Source organism: Tamandua tetradactyla, chromosome 2 (genome assembly GCF_023851605.1).
Source record: "Tamandua tetradactyla isolate mTamTet1 chromosome 2, mTamTet1.pri, whole genome shotgun sequence".
NCBI lineage: Eukaryota > Metazoa > Chordata > Mammalia > Pilosa > Myrmecophagidae > Tamandua > Tamandua tetradactyla.
The window spans coordinates 54,235,119-54,256,278 of NC_135328.1; the positions used below are offsets into that span (position 1 = coordinate 54,235,119).

Consider the following 21,160-nt stretch of genomic DNA (forward strand, 5'->3'; position numbering starts at 1 on the left):
ATTATATCTTTATACATTGTATACCTATTAAAATCTAAATATTTAAGATATTATTTTACACATTTGAGGTGGTTCCAAACCAAAAGAACTGTAATACAGGATTTTATGTTACTTCTGCAGTTACCTTTCCAATGTTCTTTATTTCCTCTTAAGACTTTGAGTTACTGTCTAGTATTCCTTTATTTCATCCTTAATGACTCCCTTTAGCATTTCTTATTATAGGGCAGGTCTTCTGGTAACAGACTCTTTCAGGTTTTGCCTGTAAATGTCTTAATTTCTCCTTCATTTTTAAAAGATGATTTTGCCAGATGTAGAATTCTTAGCTGACAGTTTTTTCTTTTAAGGACTTTAAAACTGTCATTGCACTATTTTCTGGCTACATGGTTTCTGATGAAAAAACTCCTTTTATTCTTGTAACAAGTTGCTTCTCTCTTGCTGCTTTCAAAATCCTCTCTTTGTCTTTGGATTTTGGCAATTTCACTGTAGTGTTTCTTGGTGTAGATCTCTTTGATTTTACCCTGCTTGGAGTTCATTAAGCTACCTATATGTGTATATTCATGTCTCTCATCAGATTGGGGGAGTTTTCAGCCATTATTTCTTCAAATACTTTTTCTGCCCCTTTCCCTCTCTCTCTTATCCTTCTGGGATGCCAATGATGCCTATGTTGTTATACTTGATGGTGTCCCACAGGTCCCTCAGGCTCTGTTCATTTTTCTTGAATATTTTTTCTTTCTGCTCTTGACGATGGATAATTTTAGTTGTCTTTTATTCAAGTTCACTTATCCTTTCTTCTGCTTATTCCAATCTGCTGTCAAATCTGTCTGAGATCTTTATTTCAATTACTGTACTTTGTAGATACAGAATTTGTTTGGTTTCCTTATATTATTTCTATTTCTATTTTTTTCAGACATTTGCCTAATTTCCTTTAGTTCTTTGTATATAAATTCCTTTAACTCATTGAACATATTTAAAACAATTGGTTTAAACTCTTTGACTTTAGTTCTAATGTATGAGCTTCTTCAGGGCTGTTTTCTTCCAAACTCTTTGATTCCTGTGAATTGGTTGTACTTTCTGATTTCTTCATGTGGTTTTTAATCTTTTGTTCAGAATGGCAGAGTTATTATATTATAATGCTGGAAGTCTAGTTCTCCCAGTCCCCTAGGATTGCTAGGTTTTTTGTTGTTATCGCTGTTTTTTGTTTGTTGGTTGCCATCCATTTTTTTGTTCCCAAACAAGGGATAGAAAAGAGAAAAGAGAGCGGAAAAAAAAAAAAATAGGTACAGCCTCTTCAGGACTCCTGTTCCACTTTTCCCTGAGAGGAGTTTGGAACAGCGGCTGCCCTTAGAGCCTGCCCCACCAGCGATCTAAAATAGCTGATCAAAAACTGTTATCAGCAATCAGACCACACAGCCCTGGATTTTGTAGGCCTAGATCCTTAGAAACCGCCTTGACACCAGCAAGCTCTACCAGGAGCCCTGGCTACAGTCCCCACTCCTCCTGTCATGCATTTGGGGGATTGAAAATTGTAGCACCTGCTTGGAGGGTGAAATTCACCTATATTTACCACAATTTACTAGCCTCTTTATCTAGCTCTTCCCTAGATGCTGCACGCTAGACTCCAAACTTTCAGAATAAGTTGAGTTAACTTATTTTAGAGAGTTCCTTCTAATTCTTAACTTTCTCAATCATGTTCAATATAGCAAAACTAAATAGGAAAGATCACAATTAAATCCTTTTCATATTGCAAAGATTACAGATGAAAGGGATGGCCGATAACAGATGGTGGTAATGGTAGCACAACATTGTGAACATAAAGTACTGTATTATATTAAAAAAAATTTTTTTTAAGAATGGATGAAGCTGATTTCTCTGTCCCCAAAATCAAATACACTGCCTTTGAAGGAATCAAATCTAATCTCCAGGTTAGCTCATGAAGAAATAAATCAGACTTCATGAGGGCATTTTGTAAACACCACCAAAGGATAAGCAATCATTTGGTGCCATATATGAAGGTGATAAAAAAAAATGTATATTTTTGAGCATTCCAGCTGTATATGCTTGACATACTCCATATATGGGTCCTTCACCAAGTTCTCAAATTGTCGGCAACAGAGTGGGTAACCATGTGGTGGACTGAGTCTCTGATATTATGGTATTGTTGCTTAGAAATGTAAGCAACATGGGAGCGTCCTGAGATAAGGCTACTCACTTTCTGGGTTGTAGATTAAAAGCATTGTAATTAGAAGTATTAAAAATGTTGCATCTAATGCTGGAGTGGGATTGGAAGTAGACTGAGATGAAAGACCTTGGGAAGTTACAGGCTACTGAGCAATCACCTCTTCAAACAGCTAAACTTTGAGACCGAATTATCCTTTCTCCACCACTCTCCCTTCTAGCACACCTTCACTATAAGCATCTCATTGGCTTGTAAAGTCTTAAACAGATATCTATAGTTCTCTGTTGGTGACAGACAGTCAACTCTGTTGCCTGCCCAGAGCATATCATTTCAGCCTCCTATTTTTGCCCATGTCTTTGGGCAGCCATCCCATTTCAGAATAACATCTCTTTGCTTTATTGTGGATGCACACAGCAACCTACAATAACTAATTTTAAATAAAAGCACCATCAAAACATTGAGGGAAAATGTGAGTGCCCACCCCAAGAAAGAAAAAGGGTTAAAGAAAATACCTCATATAAAATGTGCTATTTGTATTATCTGAGTAGATGATTTTGGCTGTGTATGTATTCCTGTCAGATTTTCATTTCTTGTAATAAACAAAAAAAAACTTTTCACCCATCATGGTCTTGCATAATTTTCTTTTTTCCCTTTAATTATTGGAGTGAATTAGTTGAAGTAGTTACATACTAGATAAGCATCTAAAAAGTCTAGAGCTTAACTGAATTTCTTAGAAAGAAATCAGACAGGCTGGTTCTTGGAGTCTTGCTGACCTCCTTGACATTCTTCCTAGATTCCTTCAGATCAAAAGTAGAAGCTGAGGGCGGGCCGCGGTGGCTCAGCGGGCAAAGTGCTTGCCTGCTATGCCGGAGGACCTCGGTTCGATTCCCGGCCCCAGCCCATGTAACAAAAAACGGAAAAACAAAATACAATAAAAACAAGAAAATGTTTAAAGTTGTTTCCCTTTCTTCCTTCCTTCCTTCCTTCTATCCTTCCTTCCTTCTCTCTGTCTTTCCTTTAAAAAAAAAAAAAAAAAAAGTAGAAGCTGAATGAATTTTCTTATTTTGCCTCCCATTCTTTGAACAGGTCAGGCAACACCAAGTATGCTGAATTTAACTATAAGAGCAAAAGGGAAATGCTTGGAGCCATTATGCTTGGTTTGGATTTGCTCTAACATTATTTTCCCTAATTTGACAAAGCTTGAAATTTGTCTTGTGAGGAAACCAATAAAAGCAAGCCCAGTTCTTCAAAAGAAAAATGTCACGTGTAAATCTCAGATATTGGTCCTCTGTTGCTGGATAGGCCTGATATCTCTGGAAGCACACAGATGAGTTACTAAAAGAAGGCTCCTTAATGCATATTATGGGACCTTTTTTTTTTTAATATAATTTTTTTCTATTGTATAATATAACATATATACAAGGCAAAGAAAGGAAAAAGCAATTGTTTTCAAAGCACTCTTCAATAAGTAGTTACAGGACAGATCTGTGGGGCCTGTTTTTAATAGCTCAGGCTGCCCCTTTATTTTCTATCTGGAGAATCATGTCAGCAAATCCTGAATCTGGGTGACACAATGATTGAAAACTTGTAATCAAGTTGCATGAAAATCAGAGGATGGGTTCTCATGGCGTAGTGGCAGAGTTCTTGCCTGCCATGCTGGAGGAGACCCAGGTTCAATTCCCAGTGCCTGCACAAGCAAAAAAAAAGGAGATACTTGAAAATCAAAGAAGACGCCTCTTTCTCCAAAGCTCAGTTCCCATGGATCCTGGATTGCTTTGTCATTCCCTTCTCTTCAAACTCTCTCCTGAGGTTTCTTCTTTCTCTTACCTAATAAATAAAGAAGGATATCTCTCACCCCCTCTAATCTCCCTCATACATGTTCTCCAGATACCTCCAACCTGTTTGGAAACAGTGGGGCCAAGACATTTGGTGGATTTGCCAGCTCGTCGTTTGGAGAGCAGAAACCTACTGGCACTTTTAGCTCTGGAGGAGGAAGTGTGGCGTCCCAAGGCTTTGGGTTTTCTACACCAAATAAAACAGGTACTCTTTATAGATATTATTTATATTTATATGTTTATATGCACAGATAAAAAGAGGTTTCTCTAGAGAGAAGGATTGGAATATGAATGAAGTTACCTCCCCACCCACACACAATTTATTTGTATATTTTTGAGCATCTCCTGTGTCCCTTACTGTTCCAGGCCTTCTGAGTCAAAGTACAGAATGCATGTAATGCAGCCTTTAAATAACTTCTTAGGGAAGAAAGCATTGTGAGTATTTAGTAATTACAGAACAACCAAAGGGAGCATATAAGAAAATGATGACTAAAATATAAAGAAGGAATCACCCTGAGTAATAGTTTTGCTTCGGCACCAGTTGTCTATGATAGTCAAGATAGATTATCTGTTTAATTTCTTATGTCTAAGTCATTTGGCCCTCACTTTCTTAACTCACTTTTTATTTTACTTTTAATTGAAACATGACATTTATATCCATTTGCATATGCATAATACAATTTCCACATATCATAAGTATAGATCATTTACTTTTCACACTTTTAACAGACTCATATAACCAAGAAAAAGAACATTACCATGCTACTTTTTATCCCAATGTTACTATATGATTTTTTATAATCATGTATTAGAATTAAAACTTTTTAAAAGAGCAATGTATGTTTTATAAGAAAACATTACTTCATTTCTGTCAACTGCCTCTTTGTCCTATTTCTGTGTCTGAGATCTAGAGAGGGTCTGCATTCCTAACACTGTTGGATGGAAAATTATGTGCAAATATTTTTTCAAGGCAGGAGTAGAGAAGAGGATGCTTGCTAAAAAAGCAACTCTTAAAAGCGAACTCTCCATGGATAAGCAGGCAAGATACTTCATCTTGTATATGGCATACTTTGAAAGTATGCTAATTCTAGAGGAAGACTCTAACCTGAGGACCAGATGCATAGGCAGGGACTCAGACTTAGGAAGAGGGCCCCCTCAAATTAGTACATGGAGCATCACATTTTAGAGCCTAAATTGCTGAAGTTTCCATACGCACCATGCACCTTAATTCAGACCTGTGACCTGAGGTCAGTCTTTGGTTGTCAGTTTTTGATACTTGTTTTCTAGAATTTAAAATGGACTAGAAAAGGGCATCATGGCTTTGTTAATTTTGGCTTTCATACGCCCTCTCTCTGTTCCCCCTCCCCCATGAAAGATTTAAAAATGAAAAAGCTACATCTTTTGACTCTAGAAGGTAAATGTGAACACTTGACTGAGAAATTTTAAGTTGTTAATCATCAAATTAATTTTGTTTGTGTGTTTGTTTTTAAGGAACCTGATAAATTGTTTATTTGTCTCTTATGTTTTTCTTATATCTCATTCTTTTTCCTGGGATGGTTTCCCAGCTGATAAGGAATCTGACCCTTTTATTTTCTCAGTCTCAGAGAAAATGTATCCTGCCTTTTAGAATTTTTTTCCTATTTGATTACTTGTTCCATGAAACTACCTAGATGAGAATTCTTAAGAGAGAAAGCTGCTTTTCAAATACATGAGATGAATGAACTAGTTTTAACTCAAAAATGTCAAAGTGAGGGTGAAGGAAAAACCACTCCCATTTGTGTTTCAGGAACTTTGTCTTTCTGCTGCAGAACTTTTATTGGTGTCCCAGAGAGCTCCTTCTATAAAAGGAGGTTCTTCAAAGTACTGAGCATAAGGAAAGACTGCTTTAAATAGAGGAGTAACCTTCCAATTGAGATATTACAGCTACCTAAGCTATCAGAATTATCACCTCTTGCTTTCAGATTGATTCTAGGTTAATTGTTTAGATGAGCTCTTGGTGGAACTCCTTGGTGGAAGGTGAGTGAAAAATGAGAAGTCACAATGTTACAGAAAATAAAATGGACAGGGGAGGGGAGTGCACGCGCGTGTGCGCGCACACACACACACACCAAAAATGTCTCCAAACAACAACAAACCTGGATCATAGTCAAATGAAGTAAGAAGAGAATGGTCATTCTGGTCTCACTTTTGGAGACAAGTGTCATCCTCCCTTCAATAAAATTGCAGTAGAAAATAATACTATTGGAGATTGTTTAAGAAGAGAGAAGAGGAGACAGACTAAAAATGACGTTGCTGCCATCTCTGAACCAATGGGTTTACACCTCTGTTGCGGGAGTTATTAGAATGCCAGAGTTAATGGGACTGGAGGGAGGCAGGGTGACACATAATAGCTAGATGATAGATGGGCTTTTGAGTCTGAGGTTTTTTTCCAGTCCCAGCTCTTATCGTTTACCATTTGGTTAAACCTGGGCAAGTGACATTCTCCAAGCCTCAGTTTCCTAATCCCCAACTTATTGTGAGGATTGAAGAGGACTGTTGTAAATCACCTGGCACATAGTGGGCCATGAGTAAATTAATAATTTTATTATTGTTGATTATTATTAAAATATGACATAAAATGACATGTAATAAGGTATAACCCATTCTAGCATTAGGAATAAATTGCCTGTCTCCAAAAGTGAGACCAGAATGACCATTCTCTTCTTACTTCATTTGGCTATGACCCAGCTTTGTTGTTTGGAGGCATTTTTGGGGTGTGTGTGTGTGTGTGTGTGTGTGTGTGTGTGTGCGCACGTGCGTGCACGCGCCCTCCCCTCCCCTGTCCATTTTACTTTCTGTAACATTGTGACTTCTCATTTTTCACTCACCTTCCACCAAGCAGTTGAAACAATATTGAGTATAAGACACTAGATAAAGTCCTATATGCCTAGGAAGAAAGTGTAACTAGATCTGTAATCAGTCTTAAATAATTCAACTGCAAGGGTTTTTTTAACACTTTTTTTTCCAGTCTGTTGTATTTGTAACCTAACAGTCTTCATTATCATGGCTTGGAATTTCACTCAAGGTTTTAAAATGCAGAATGTTAACCCCAACATGAACCCTAGCAAAAAGAATTTTCTTGGCTGTGCAGTATTGTTAATGGTAAATAAGCAAATGATTGAATGGAGAAATAACAGTTAAAGAATTCTGCTGATAGCTTTTCCTACCAAGTATTTGATCTTTCTTCATTCAGATAGCAGAAGCTTGTGATGTGATTATGCTTATAATAAGATAGTCTGATTAATCCTGCTAACAATAGGAATCAATTCCTAAAAGGAGAGAATAATTTACTTTATCTCCTTAGGCTAATCATCTACTTGGTTGTTACTGGGTCACTATTACTCTCTTTAGCATGTAGCTCATCAGCCACTACTCAAGAAATATTCTACTCCTTATAATGGATGGTCGCCTTTAAAGCACATTTTTGGTACCATTTTATTCCATCTAGTTCAAGAGACTATCATTGAGTGTCTATTCTGATTCCTTAGAATAATTTAAGAGGAATCTTGGAGGTTTGGGAACACCCATCAGGTACAGAAGGAATAGCTAAAGAGAAGGTCTTCCGTTTCCTCACCTGATGGGCCTCTCCACGAATCAGAGGAGGTTGCTGCCCTGTATAACCTGATCCTTTTCTCATGATCAACCATTTTTTGTATAGCCCTTGAGCCAGCCTGGTCACCAAGTGAGCATCAGTGCTAGGGAGCTTGCAAAAGATGTTTTGAGCTCTGTTATCTTATCAATAAGTTTATTTTATTAAATTGATGCAGTAGCTTCCTCCAAAGAAGAAGTTCCTTTTGTTTTTTATTGAGAAATAGTTCTTCACTACAGGAAGAATGCTTTTTTTTTAAGTGCTTCTGAATAGAGTCTAATGAGAGATGAGAGGCATCAGGATAAATAAAAAGTATCTGGCTGAGAGCCAGTGCCATACATCTCTCTTCATTTCTACTATAACCCAATTCATAGATTCTCCCAGAGAGGTGATTTTGAGCCTCTAATTTTATAATTTGGGTTTCCATGGAATTACATGTTTTGTCTATATGATAATAAGTAATAAAGTCTAATCATTCCATAGCTGGACAGGAATTGGAGTTTTGAGAATGATTTTTCAATGAGGAGTCTGAGAGCTGCCCATTAGAGCTGGGAAGGGATCTAAAATGCACCAAGTTGGTTCTTGATGGTGGTCTGATTTCACAAGACCATTCAAGCTGGTGAAGTCTGGCTTGCCCCTGGAAGGGATAGAAGATTTCTTAGAATTCCAAGGAATTCTCTTTAGTTGAGCCCAGAATACTCTGCTAGAAATGGAAGAGGGTGGTTTGGTTTTTGTTGGCAATTTTTTTAATTGTTATTTTGCTGATAGAATGGATATTGGCCTTTATTATAATTTGTTGTATTAGAATTTCTAACGTATTTTCCCTTTTTCCCCTTCTTTTAATTTGGTTTCTCATCATTCATTGTCTTCTCTTCTGTTTCCTTTTTTCCTTTTCCCCATTTCTGTTTGCCTCTGTTTTGCTCAGGTGGCTTCGGTGCTGCTCCAGTGTTTGGCAGCCCTCCTACTTTTGGGGGATCCCCTGGGTTTGGAGGGGTGCCAGCATTCGGTTCAGCCCCAGCCTTTACAAGCCCTCTGGGCTCGACGGGAGGCAAAGTGTTCGGAGAGGGTACTGCGGCTGCCAGCGCAGGAGGATTCGGGTAAGCCCCCTAAGATGGAACCTAGGTAAACCAACAAACTCATGCCCCCTGAAAGAGTTGGAGTTCAGTGCTCCTGGTTTTGAAAAGAAAGTTCTTGAACTTTTCTAAATCTTGACTGAGCTAACTTTGCCTCTCCAAATCAGTAAACAAGTTGTGCGAGGATTCCTGTTCCTTTCTAGGTTGAAGCTAATTTCTTTCAAGCCAGACTCTGTTGAGTATGTGGATACACATCAGCTTTGTTACTATGCACTGATATACGGAGTACTGGTTGTTAAAATTCCTGGTACAGTTAATTTAAAGAAGAAAAACGGCCTTGCCTTGACAACTGTACAGCTAAGATTGCTCCTTGTGTGTTAACTTCTAAGTTCTGAATGTATAATTATCACCAGAGTCTTTCCTCTTGGTATTATTCTATGTTAGATCCATTACCGTTGAACAAACAACCCCTGTGTCTCTTGCTCTGCTCCAGACCACCAGTGTGGGTATTCAGCTTTATAATCCCATGAGCTATCTTCCATACTGGGTTCTAACTGGTCACTTCAACATGTTAAGAGCTTTGACAGTTGCTCAGCTTTCAAAGCTGCTCTAAGTGCCTTGTGCACATCCTTACTTGAAAATGTTATATTAGAGATTTGATTTTAAGGGCTCCAGAAATTCAGTCTGATTGCCAAAACCCCAAGAAGAAAATAACCTTTTGCCACACCACAAGTCCCAATAAAATATATGTTATGGTGACTACAAAAGAGGTATTAATGCCTAAAAGTGACTCTAATATGCCTCTTGCCCTTAGTACTGGGCTCAGAAAGTATAAAGCTAAAGATTTGGGATATGGGAGTTGATTTTGTTTGGGGGAATTGTAAAAATACTTAGGATGGGTCTTGGAAATATGATAGCATCTTTATCTTGAAAATAAACTGAAGTATATTCTATAAATGTGTTCTATCCTCATGCAGTTAATCTTGGCCATGAGCAAGCTCCAAAGTGGAGTTTGTAGGTGAGGGATTATAAAAGTGACCTGAACCCAAGAGTTTACCTTAAAAATAAAAAATTCCTGTAGCTCTGAAACTTTTCACCTCTTTCACATGTTCAGAAGAAATGACACACTATAAATTAAAAGTCGAGATGGGTTTTAAAACTTGTTCCTTCCCCACCACACCACCAACTGTTAACTGCTACACATTTAAAGTTAATAAAGACACTTTGACCACAAATCTGCATGTCATTTCATGAGCCCTTTTTTTTTCATGGCTAGTTTAAAATTGATTCTTTTGACACAAAAAAGGTATGGCAGACTGAGTGCTATTGTCTGTTCTGCCTTGGCTTGGGTCATCTACATAAATCCAGACTAGCTGGCTGGTTCTGTTTTGTAGAACCGGACTTACAAGTACTGGTTCAGGTATTAAATCTCCAAAAGAGCCAGTTCCCTTCTTTTAAGTCCCTCACAATGAGACTGTCTCTCACCCTGGCTGGCCATCTTGGAAAGGTATAGTATAGGAATAGTCAAGGCCCATTTTTGTACAGAAAGTACAGTAAATGTAGGCCCATGGTGGTCTTTGCATGTAAATGACACTTTATTTCATCATTAAAAGTAAATAGAGTCAAAATCCAGAGAGGAGCGGAAGATAAAAAAGGCGGGGGGATAGAGGGGGAGGGGTGCAAGGAGAATTGCAGATAAATGAGAAATGCTAAAATGATAGATATTGAAGAATTATTGGAGATAAACAGTACAAGAAATGTGAATTGCTTAATTTCCAAATGTACTGAACTTTCTAAAAGGTGGCTGAATCCACCACTGGACAGGCTGAATTTCGTATTGTATTCGTGTTATTTTTCTTCCCAAAGTTGAAATAAAAGCTTACTCTGTGCTATATTGCCTGTTTCTGAGAGGCTGCTACCTCAAATCAAGCAAGTCACCTCAAATCATGTATGTCATTGCAATTTAGGAGTTAGGAAAGTAGATGGAGGGATGTGATGGCAGAGTGACAGCGCAGCCACATTAACCACAGTGTCATTTTTTATTAAAACCCAGATTTGGGAGCAGCAGTAATACCACATCTTTTGGCACGCTCGCAAGTCAAAATGCACCTACTTTTGGATCACTGTCCCAACAGACTTCTGCCTTTGGGACCCAGAGTAGTGGATTCTCTGGTTTTGGATCAAGTGGAGGAGGTAAGCAATGTGGTCCCTCCAACTTTTCCCTCTTGTGTTAAATACCCAAACGAATGCCTTCTCCTCCAATGAAGTGAGTGCTTTGTTTTGTTTTCTCACTTGGCTTTTGAATTTAGTATTTAAACAGAGAATACATTCTTTTTAGGTTTTAATTAGACTTCAAACATTGAGGCATTTCTTACCAAAAAGAGAAATGACTGACTTGATTTTCTCTCAAGATTTATCTTGAGAAGCCAAAATAACACCAATAGACTTTGGTGTAAAACTCCGAGCCAGCAGGTGAAAAAAATGAGATGTAGAAATGTAAAAAAATCTTTCATTTGTTGAACACTGTTTCAGAGAGCAGAATATATATATTCTGTTTTTATCCTTGCAACAAACTTATAGGGCACATAAGTTAGGTGTCATTATTATTTTATGAATGAAGAAACAAAAACTCCAAGGGGTTAAATAATTTACCCGAAGAATCATATAGTTAGTAGCAGAACCAGGCCTAGAACTCATTTGACTTGATTCTCTGTTCCTCTAAAAGAAGAGGAAGCAAGTGAACAGAAGAAATAGCAAAAACAAGTTTTCATGATAAAATGGCTCTCTGTGCATCCAGGTGAGAGGGACCATGCCAGACTCTCTGCCTAAAACCAGGGAAAGGGGAAGAGAGAATAGCCCTAAAATATTGAAAAGTAACTCTAAAAAATGAAAGACTTTCCCTTGCTTTTTTCTGGATGGATCTGGCCAGATCTAGAAAAGAGCAGCTTCTGCATGTACCTTCCTGCCAGTCCTGCAGACGGTGGGGTGGGGGAAATGAAGAGAGAGAAGGAACTTGGCCTAGAAGCTACATGTCGTTGAAGTGTATGTATGTTTTAAGTTTACCTTTTTTGTCTTTTTTTCAGTATTCAGCTTTGGATCATCTAACTCGTAAGTATCTGTCCCCAATTTTGCTTCTCACTTTAATTGGAAGCATAGTATGTGTGTAGTATGTGAAAAGAGTACTATTAAATACTAATCTTGCTGAATTTGTGCGTTTTGTATCTACTTTTCCTGCTTGTCTGGAAGCATAGGGTTTCAGTGGTGGTATTTGGGTTTAGACTTCTGTAATTGTGTACTTGCTAATCTCTTTAGAAGTAAGGCAGGAGATGCCAATCCTTGACTTCTCAAGGGCAACAAGGTGCCTTCTAACAAGCAGAGAATTGGAAGGCAGGTTTTGAGATGCTTTTCTTTATTTCCTCTTAGTGTCTCAGAAGCTTTATCCTGACCACTAGGCTTTAGGCTCATTACCAAGCCCTGTTTCTACATCCTCACTGTATGCCTCTGTGTAGGATTGCAGCAACAATTAAAAACTCAAAATCCTGAACTTTGAACACAAGTCAGTTGCATAAGCACCAAAGCCCTTCCACTGTAAGAAGCAGTAGCTGATTTCGCCACTCTCTTCTGGTGTTTCCTTGCAGGTCTGTCCAAGGGTTTGGTGGATGGAGAAGTTGAATGGGTGTCGTCATTCCTATCCATTCCTGTGACTGACTACATTCTCAGATCCTCTTCACAGAGAAATATTGCAGCAGGCCTTTAAATGGACATTCTCCATTGACATACACACACCCAGAAAGAAACAACAGAAACCAAAAAATCTAAAAGATGCTTGATTGCTTGTTTTGGTTTACTTTATGTCTATGGGATTATTTTTGGTTTTTTGTGGGGTTTTTTGTTGCTGTTTGTTTTTTTACCTACTTATTAAACCATTTGGCCTATTTCCATACAGAATGTATGTGAATTTTTTCAGGTCATAGCCAAGGAAAGAGATTTTCCCATTTCTGTGGTTCTCAGAAATCTGCACAGCCTTCCATTAACTAGCAATACCTGTCTTCAAGAATGACACCAGAAGTAACCAACAAAGGGATTAAGCATGAGTTTCTCCCTGATGTCGCCTGCACTTAGGGCCCTCCACATACAGAAGAGGTTGAATGCTGGTGGGCTGCCTTTTTGAGGTCATAACCTGGTATATCCTCAACATGTCCTTTTTATTGTTATGTATCAGGACCCTCAAAGTACCAATGCTACGATTGGATTGGAGGCATAGTAAATCATTTGTGAATAGGCATAAGTTGAGTTTCTGAGGCAGTAGTAGCATTTTAAGTATAGTTAGTTGTGAGGCAAGCATGGAAAATAGACCACAAAGATTTGCATCTCCTTTCCTTGGAGAACCCACAGCTGAGTTCTGATAAATAGATATGATGCCCTTTGAACAGCCTCCTCGACCTTATCTTCTCAGTTTGACTCTTGGGAGCTGTGTGTCCCAAAAGCTAATTTCTTCTACCCTGGAGAGGGGGTGGGCAGTTGATTGAGAAGGGAGCTTTTATCTCCAGGATATGACAGGACATTGGTAACCCCACCTAGCATACTGTCTGGTAACCACAGTGCAGATAACTTTTGGGTAGACACAGGAGTTGTGAAGACACTGCTATCACCAGATACCACTAGCAAAACTGCTGGACTTGACAGCAGTGTTTGCTAGCATGTCCAATATATCATAATTATAGTTTTATTAAAATGCTTATTTCCCACGAATGCAGTATCTTTAAAGCCTAGATATGTTTTACTTCTTAGGCCTATAGTACCCTTGAGAGTTGGCAACAAATGAGGGCTGTCTTGCATTAAAAGTAGAATTAAGAATTTGATATTTTTCAGGTACAGAATATTATAGTGCTCTGGGTTGGGTTAATTTAAAAACAAATCTTTCCAATATGGAGTATTGCATATTGGAAAGATTATTTTTTTAATGTTTTAATAAAAGTTTTACATGTTATATTAATTTGTTATGTTACAACCAGTATAGCCTTAGTTCTGTTGACTTGTTTGGTAGCACATAGATTTCACTGAAACATTCTAGTCTGATGGTTTTCATTCTGATTATGCTTCAGACTCCCCTGTGCAGTTTTTTAAAATAGATTCACGTGTCAGTCCTGAAGATTTTGATTTAGTAGGACAGAAATTGGGGCTGGACCCCACAATTGAATTTTTTTTTCAACGTTATCTTAAGCTTATGAACAGAGGAGTCTCATAGTATAACACTCTTGGGCTTCAGTAACCCCTCCCTGAAGCAGCTATCAGCAGAGCCAAGAACTAGAATTAGATCCCTGGGTGTCCATGATTGACTGTCATCTTTCTGTCTTTGCAATTTATGTGAGTAGAGTGAGGGTCTTTCTGTACTTTATATTAGGCGGTCTGCCTCTTTTGAAGAGTTTGGGACTTTAGACATTTAAAGTTAGCATACGCCCTTTTCTGGTCCTTGCAGAATTGAAAAGCCTGTCATATCATTCTACCCTGTTCTCCTATGAGGCCCCCTCAGCCATTAAACGGGTCCAGTCCCTAGGAGCACTCACAACAATAGCCTTGGGGCTTATTCCTCCCACATGCGCACTCACTATTTTGTACACAGGGCCATCATGAGACAAACTGAAAATTTTGATGGGGAAAGCTAGTGGGGCCGGGGCCTAGTTTTGAAGGGAGCAATGTGATTGTGGGTGAAGAGAGCTAAATTCTGACTTTACATGTCATTCTTCTGACCAAAAACTATGAGAGCAGTCTTCTGTCCTTCCATTTTCCCCTGGAAGTGCCTTTTCATAAATAGAAGCTGATTCAGCCTAAACACTTAACCTCAAATTCTCCATGTTAATCCTCTATTGAGGTGGCATGTGACATCTCTACATAAGGCCATATCAGCTGTGTTCTGCCAGATAACTCCTCCAGCCACTCACTGTTGAGACAGCGGCACCTGAGGAATGTGTGGCTGGCATGTTAGCAACCCCTCTGAGTTCCTTTTTTGGGGTCGATTACATTAGTAGGTGGCAGGGGTCATCTCTGAGAGCTCAGACAGTGTGCATCTCCTGAAACCCAAGCTCCCAGGATGTCAGACAGGGAATGCACAGTGGCTCCAGCCTGCCCAGGGAGAAGACAGCAGAGCTTGAGCCTTCCCAAAATAGCGGCAGGTAAAGAACTGTGAAGAATTAGGATGAAAGTGTGTGGATTGTGGGAATGAGTGTCCTACTGAAGGAATCACAGCAATCATCCAGGAGAATACCCACAGCCCCTAATCTTTATGGTAGGTAGGTAGTCAGTCACAGTTGGTGGATTAATTTATCTTTCTGTTCTGTGTAAGGAAAAAGCAGGAAGGAAAAAGATGGGAAGGTAGATTTAATAAACTAGGTCGTTTTCCTTGGCTTTTTCAGACAAATGTATGTTGGACTGGACAATTCCATAATTGGTGCTTCAGATGGCAGCACTGTGATAGAGCTACGAATTGGGTTTCTTAGGAACAGGTAAAACCAAAATAACAAAATGAGACCCATGAACCTGGGTTCCTCACAGGCAAAAGGACAAGTTCCCTGCCTATTTGGCTGTGAAACCCTCCAGTACCCAAGAGCTAGTGCTTCCTTCTGTACTACACTACCCTCCCTGTTCAGGTGTCCTTGTGCTTGCCTTCAGTTTTGCTTTCTGTTTTTGTCAGCCTCCTTAGAGGTTCTAGATCAGGTCTTTGGCATTACAGAAAAACATGTACCAGTAGACTAACTTGGGTCCAGGGTACAGTGCAGGTGACCCTAACCCTTGTTAGCTCTGTGATTGGAACAAGTCTTTTGGCCTCTTAGGTTCTTGGGTTTTCTTCTCCCTCTGGTAAAATGGAAATTACAATGTCTGTCTTGTAGGGTGGTTGTGAGGATTAAATGAGATGATATATGTAGAGCACCTGGCACAAAATAAGTTCTCAATAAGAATAATTATTATTCTTAACTTACAGGAGCTTGTCCCACATCTAATTTAGGCAATTCTAAATGTATTCCCATTTGGACCTCATTTGATTGGGGTGAGCTGGGAGTTGCATTTTCCACCTGGCGGTTGGACCCCTTATCAAAACACATGTAATGCTTACGTTTTCTGACAGCCTTGTGCTGTGCTAGGTGAGGAGATTTCCCCTTATTGTAACATAGCTCTAAGGCAGTGGTCCTCGAACTTTAATTTGAGATTTCTGAGCTGAGTTGGATCTTTGAAGCTATATATTTAGCAAACATCCAGGTGATTCCAATGCAAATGGACCATGTTTTTGAGAAACACTTTAACTACAATTGTCAGAAATGTCAGGGAGCATTGTAAAAGATAGTTGCTAATCCCATGGAAATGTTTACTTTGCATTTAATCCAGGGTAAGAGATCTTTCTGAAATTGTTGATGAAAGGCAGCAAATTCAAATTTAAGTTGCTCTCTAGGCTCCTGAGCTGAGTCATCTTCCCATTCAGACATTCTGAAATTCCCTCCCTCTGTAAATTCTCCCTTGTTTAACAGACTAGGAGGAAACATCTTTCCTTGACTGCGTCCTGTCTCACAGTATGGCTTACTCCCACTTTATTTCTGCTCTTCCCCTTATTCATTCATTCCAAATTAATATATAATAAGAGGAGGAATATCCCTGGACTCATTCTGCCTGAGGTTGGCTCGCTCGACATTTTCTTTTTCTCTCCTATGTCATTAATGCATTGATTCCCATTTTTAATTTCTAACAACAAAAAAAAACTGGCCATTATTTCTAAGCATTTGGTTTTTAGCAAATGCAGCTGGTCCAGATTCATGTCAGAGGCAGGCTTCTTACATATGTCCATTCCTTCTAGGCTTGTTGTAGCATTTGTTGGGTGGAAAATGGGACAGGGTATATTTTCTGACTCTCTGCTGCCTGGGATTAGATCTCTCTCCCTCCTATCTTGTTCTCCCCTGAATTGTCTGTTAGCATTCTGCCCCACAGAAGGGTCAAATAAGTTTGGAAAAAATACCAACTGAGCAAAATTTAAAGATCTTTTACTTGAAGTACTATTTTTAAGCCTTATATATGCTAATATGTTTTGTAACTCATTTTGTAAGGTGAAATAGTTTGCCATTTCCCAAATGATTTGACCATGGAAGCTTTTTGCTTGGAGTCAGTCAGGTTCCTCACTCTGGGAACTGCTCCATTATTCATATTACTGAACAAAAATGTAGCTTATTAAAGTTGTGTTTCTAACATTCATTCCTCTTTTATTTTAATAGTAGGTTTAATTTATTGAGTGCTTATTATGTGTCAGGTACTGTTTCCTAAGCACTTAATAAACATTTAACCCTACATCAGATACTATTTCCCACATCTTTCAGTTGAGAAAATGAGGCCAAGAGAGTATAAATAATTTGCTTGAGTCACACAAGCAAATAAGTGGTTGAGCCAGAATTGGGTCCCAGTACTGTGCCTCCCTGTCTTTCTCTTCATCACCCTCCCCTGCCTCAGCTAGTAGAGGGAGAGGGGCACTGTCTTTAGCTGTGTCTGAAATTAAATCTTTTACTTATCTTCCTCAAGATTTTCTTTCCTTTTAGAAGAAACATCTGCCTGTGTGGTGCCAGGGCCATTGCTGAGCACCTTGCCCCTGTCCTACCGTGTGCAAATAAGCCAACCTTTGACATCAATTACAGTAAATATTCTTCCTCTTGTGTAGTTACTTGTCCCCCCTCTGCTGTCTCGAACGTTGTACATATCTGTGATCATCATCTGTCTAAACTGCAACCTCATGGGGGACAGAGGCTGAATCTGCTTAACTCACATTGGTATGTATCATATGCAGATGGGGGCCGTGGATGAAAATGATCAGACCTTGGTGGAATCATCTGGCTCAAGCCCTTCTGCTGTCTAATGTTTCCCTCCACTCCCCTTCTTTCACCTTCTTCTCCTGGAGTTTGGTTTTTGAGGCTTTCCAGAGTTCCATAGGAGGTCAGGCAGCAGACCCACTGAGGTGGCAGTTGTTCCATTGTTCTAAGCCCCTCTACTTATAAATAGAAACCCATCCATACCACAGGCCTGGCCGGAGATTCTTTGCATTGCTTTCGGCCCTAGATTGCCAGCTGCACAGATTCTTTGTGCAGGGGAGGACAGGAAGTCAAGAGCCCACCCCAGAGAGTGAATCTAGCCCCAATCCGTTGTCTCATAAAGTTCCCTACAGCACTGATCCTGGCTGACCTTACCTTGCTTCTGGGCTGGTCTTCGGCTATAAGGATACAGAAGAGGCTTTTCTTCCTTACCTCCTTAATGTTGATTTTCATAGCCATTCCTGGGCTTGGTTTTTGAGCTTGAAGGCTAGATGGGAACTTGGATCAACAAGTCAGTTTTTACATGGCCTGCAGTTTTTACATGGCCTGGTCTCTCCTACCTTGCCAGGCTCTTCTTATTGTATCCCTCTCCCCCTTGCTCTCAAGGCACAAGTAAACTTTGTTTCTCAAATGCTGCATTCTCCTCTCCTTCCCACTTTAGTCTCTTCCATATGAGGTCTCTGCTAAAATGTTCCTTTTGTTCCATCCTCAGCTCTCATCCTATAGGTCTCATTTAAATACTACTTTCTCTGGTAACCCTTCCCTGACTGCTTTCCCCACTCAGATTTGTCTGCCCCCCCCCCCTTTGTATTTGGCCATTATACTACACTATAATTTTGAGGCATATATCAATTTACAACTGTTAGTGTATGGTTGTTTGATTCATCTAGTCTGTCTTCCCCCTTCCAAATGGTCAATGTCATATAGAGCAAAAGTCAGGAACTTAACTCCCCAAGTTGACCTCCAGAGCAAAACAGAACTTGCTCAAATGCCAGACCCCCCTCCCCCAGCAGAAGATGACATATATGGGAGGGGGATTATTAGAAACAGTTCAAAGGCTTGGAGCCAGCTGGATCCCACCAGAGTTGCACAGCAAGGTCCGGTGGTCTGAACTCCTCCCTGTCTGAGTTCACTAAAGATTCTATTAGGCATCATTACTGCAGCAGCCTCTTGCTATCCCTGGCCTGGCACGTCCCATCCTGCCCAGTGGTCCTGTGGTTCTCATTGTTCCAAGAATGTGCTAAACATACTAGCTCTGGGTTGAAGCAGTTATCATGCAGTACAGCAAGTGATGAAGAGTGCAGTCTGGGAGCCGAGAGACCTGGGTGTGAGCCTCTCCTCTGTCTCTGTAACTTACTGACTGGAACAAGTCGTTTCACCTGCTCTAAGCTTCTGCTCCCTCAACTAAGAAATGACACAAATGACACACAGCCTCACAGGATTTTGAGGACTAAGGGCAATGTATATGACAAGGTGTAGGACAGTGCCTGGTAAAGTCAGTGGGCATCCTCATGAGTGGCTCCCCTGGCATCACGGAGAGAGATCCAGGAACTGCAGAAGCCTTCTAGAGCAGACTGACCCAGTTCCTTCTAAGCCCAGGGCAAACACCCAAGATGTCTTCATCTGACCCTAACAGCAGGAATGGGCCCCAGGACCCTGAAGGAGGGAAGGTGCTTGGGCTGAAGAACACCTGGCCCCTATTTCTGTTTTCTGCCTCAGCCTGGCCTAGGGAAGTGCAGGGCTAGCCCCAGGAAAGGAATCACCTCTATCACCCTGCCCAGTCTTAAGGATCTGGTTTCCAGCCTGCAAGACATAACAGCTAGATTCTCAACTCACACTCCACCAAAACCTGATAGAAGGGGTGTCAGGCTGCACCTGGCTGCAGCTGACAGAAGGGACTGTATGAGCTGATGCAGCAATTTAATTGTCGCCAGCTTCAGTTCTGAACACTTTCAGGAGCATTTAGAATTCTCAAGTCTTCACGTTTGCCTTTTCACTTTCATTCTCTTTGTTTTAGTGAACACAGATTTGTCCCAGTGTAGGGAAATGAAACTGCCACAGCTATGTTAATGTCCCATGTATGGGTGATTTGAAAGTGCAGCCTGAATTCCATCCCTCTCCCCACCATCCCTCATGCCCAGGACTCACGCCAACCCTAGCTGAGGGGAGCAAGCTCTTCCATATACAAAGTAGCAGCAGGTGATCTCTGAGCTGAATTCATTGTGCCCCACCCCTGGGCTTTGGGCATTCCAGCCTAGCTGATTGCTGGCTGTTGTCTTCAGGGTCCTCTTTATTCATTCTGAGCCACTCTAGCAATAGGAGTAAACATTTCTGAGAAACTCATGCCAAGTGGTGCTCAGGCTCTGCTCTTTGGTTGTCAGCTTCACAGATGGTAGGGTACAAGTGGGTATCATCCAAAAGCATTTACTGGCATACCATACTTCCTGAGTGAAACTACCCTGTCAGTCCACCATCAGCACAACATGCACATTGTGCTTTCTCTTAATGGAGGGGAGGGTCTGGGCTGTTCAGCCTCACACATCACCCAGGCCCTTTTCTTATTGTGTTGCTGGCTGTAAGATAATGTATTCAGGGAGTAGGTGTTCCCTTCTGTGCCTGTGACATAGAGCAAAGCAGACCAATGGGGAGATCAGAGAAGTCTAGCATTTTAGGGCTGAAGATTATCCTGTTCAATTCCCTCTTTAAATACAGAAAGGAATTGAGACCTAAAAAGAGGGGAAAGAAGTAAACCAATACAGCAAGTAGAGTTTAATGATTAAGATCATAGGTAAAACGGGGCTTGAATCACATCCTAGCTGTGTGACTCCAGGCAGATCATTTAACTTCTCTGAGGGCTCTGAGCCCTAGTTTCATCATCTGTAAAAAGGGGGGAAAGATAATATTTTCATGTAGATTTGTTGAGAATTAAATGGGGTACAGTATATAAAGCTGGCAGTAGTTTTATTATTGTCATTTATTGACAGAGTGGGAGTAGAATGCTGATTTCCCAATTCCTGATTCATTGCTCTTTTCCTATATGCAATAACTCTTAGACTCATTAGAGTATGACTGTAATTAAAGAGCTGACGTGACTGTTATGAGGAGATCTGAGCTGATTGCTCTGTTAGCTGCTTATACTCCAAAACAATAGGAGATGCCCGCACAGAGGTAAAATCTTTCAAAGATCATTACAACTTGAAGAGATCTTACCTTCAGATTTGCATGATGGGTCAGCTTGTGCAATAAAGGTTCATTGAATGTGAAAAATACCCATGGTCAAATTTTGGGGGGTAAATATTTTATCTTCATTTGTTCACCCTTCCCATAAAAGTCAACTATTGTAAGTCATATCATAGAGGTACAGCTATAACACGGATCTCTGTACTATCTGAAGGACTGGAGAGTAGCAGGAAGACATGCTCTACTTAAGGTCTCTGTGTGTCCACAGGATGATGATGCCTATAGCTTACAGGTACAAACCAGGCAGGCTCTGCCTCCCACTTCTGGCAGCTTACAAAGATCTGTCTCTAAATGTCATCTGACCACCCTGCTATCCTCACTGTACAATTACCTCCACTGGAATGGCACCCCGAAGGTGAGATAATCAC

The 21,160-nt window shown here is 40.1% G+C and overlaps 1 protein-coding gene across 5 annotated transcripts in view; it reads left to right on the top strand.

Moving 5' to 3' along the window:
* Nucleotides 1–12,674, top strand: part of NUP214 (nucleoporin 214) — a 167,651-nt gene extending 154,977 nt beyond the window's left edge. For all 5 annotated transcript variants that reach the window (XM_077147213.1, XM_077147220.1, XM_077147224.1 and 2 more), the window contains 5 exons: nt 4,064–4,216; nt 8,565–8,736; nt 10,766–10,905; nt 11,796–11,820; nt 12,351–12,674. In XM_077147213.1, the coding sequence (XP_077003328.1) occupies nt 4,064–4,216; nt 8,565–8,736; nt 10,766–10,905; nt 11,796–11,820; nt 12,351–12,384 (524 nt within the window). In that variant the 3' untranslated portion in view covers nt 12,385–12,674. The remainder of the gene's footprint in view (nt 1–4,063; nt 4,217–8,564; nt 8,737–10,765; nt 10,906–11,795; nt 11,821–12,350) is intronic.
* Nucleotides 12,675–21,160: the final 8,486 nt, after the last annotated feature.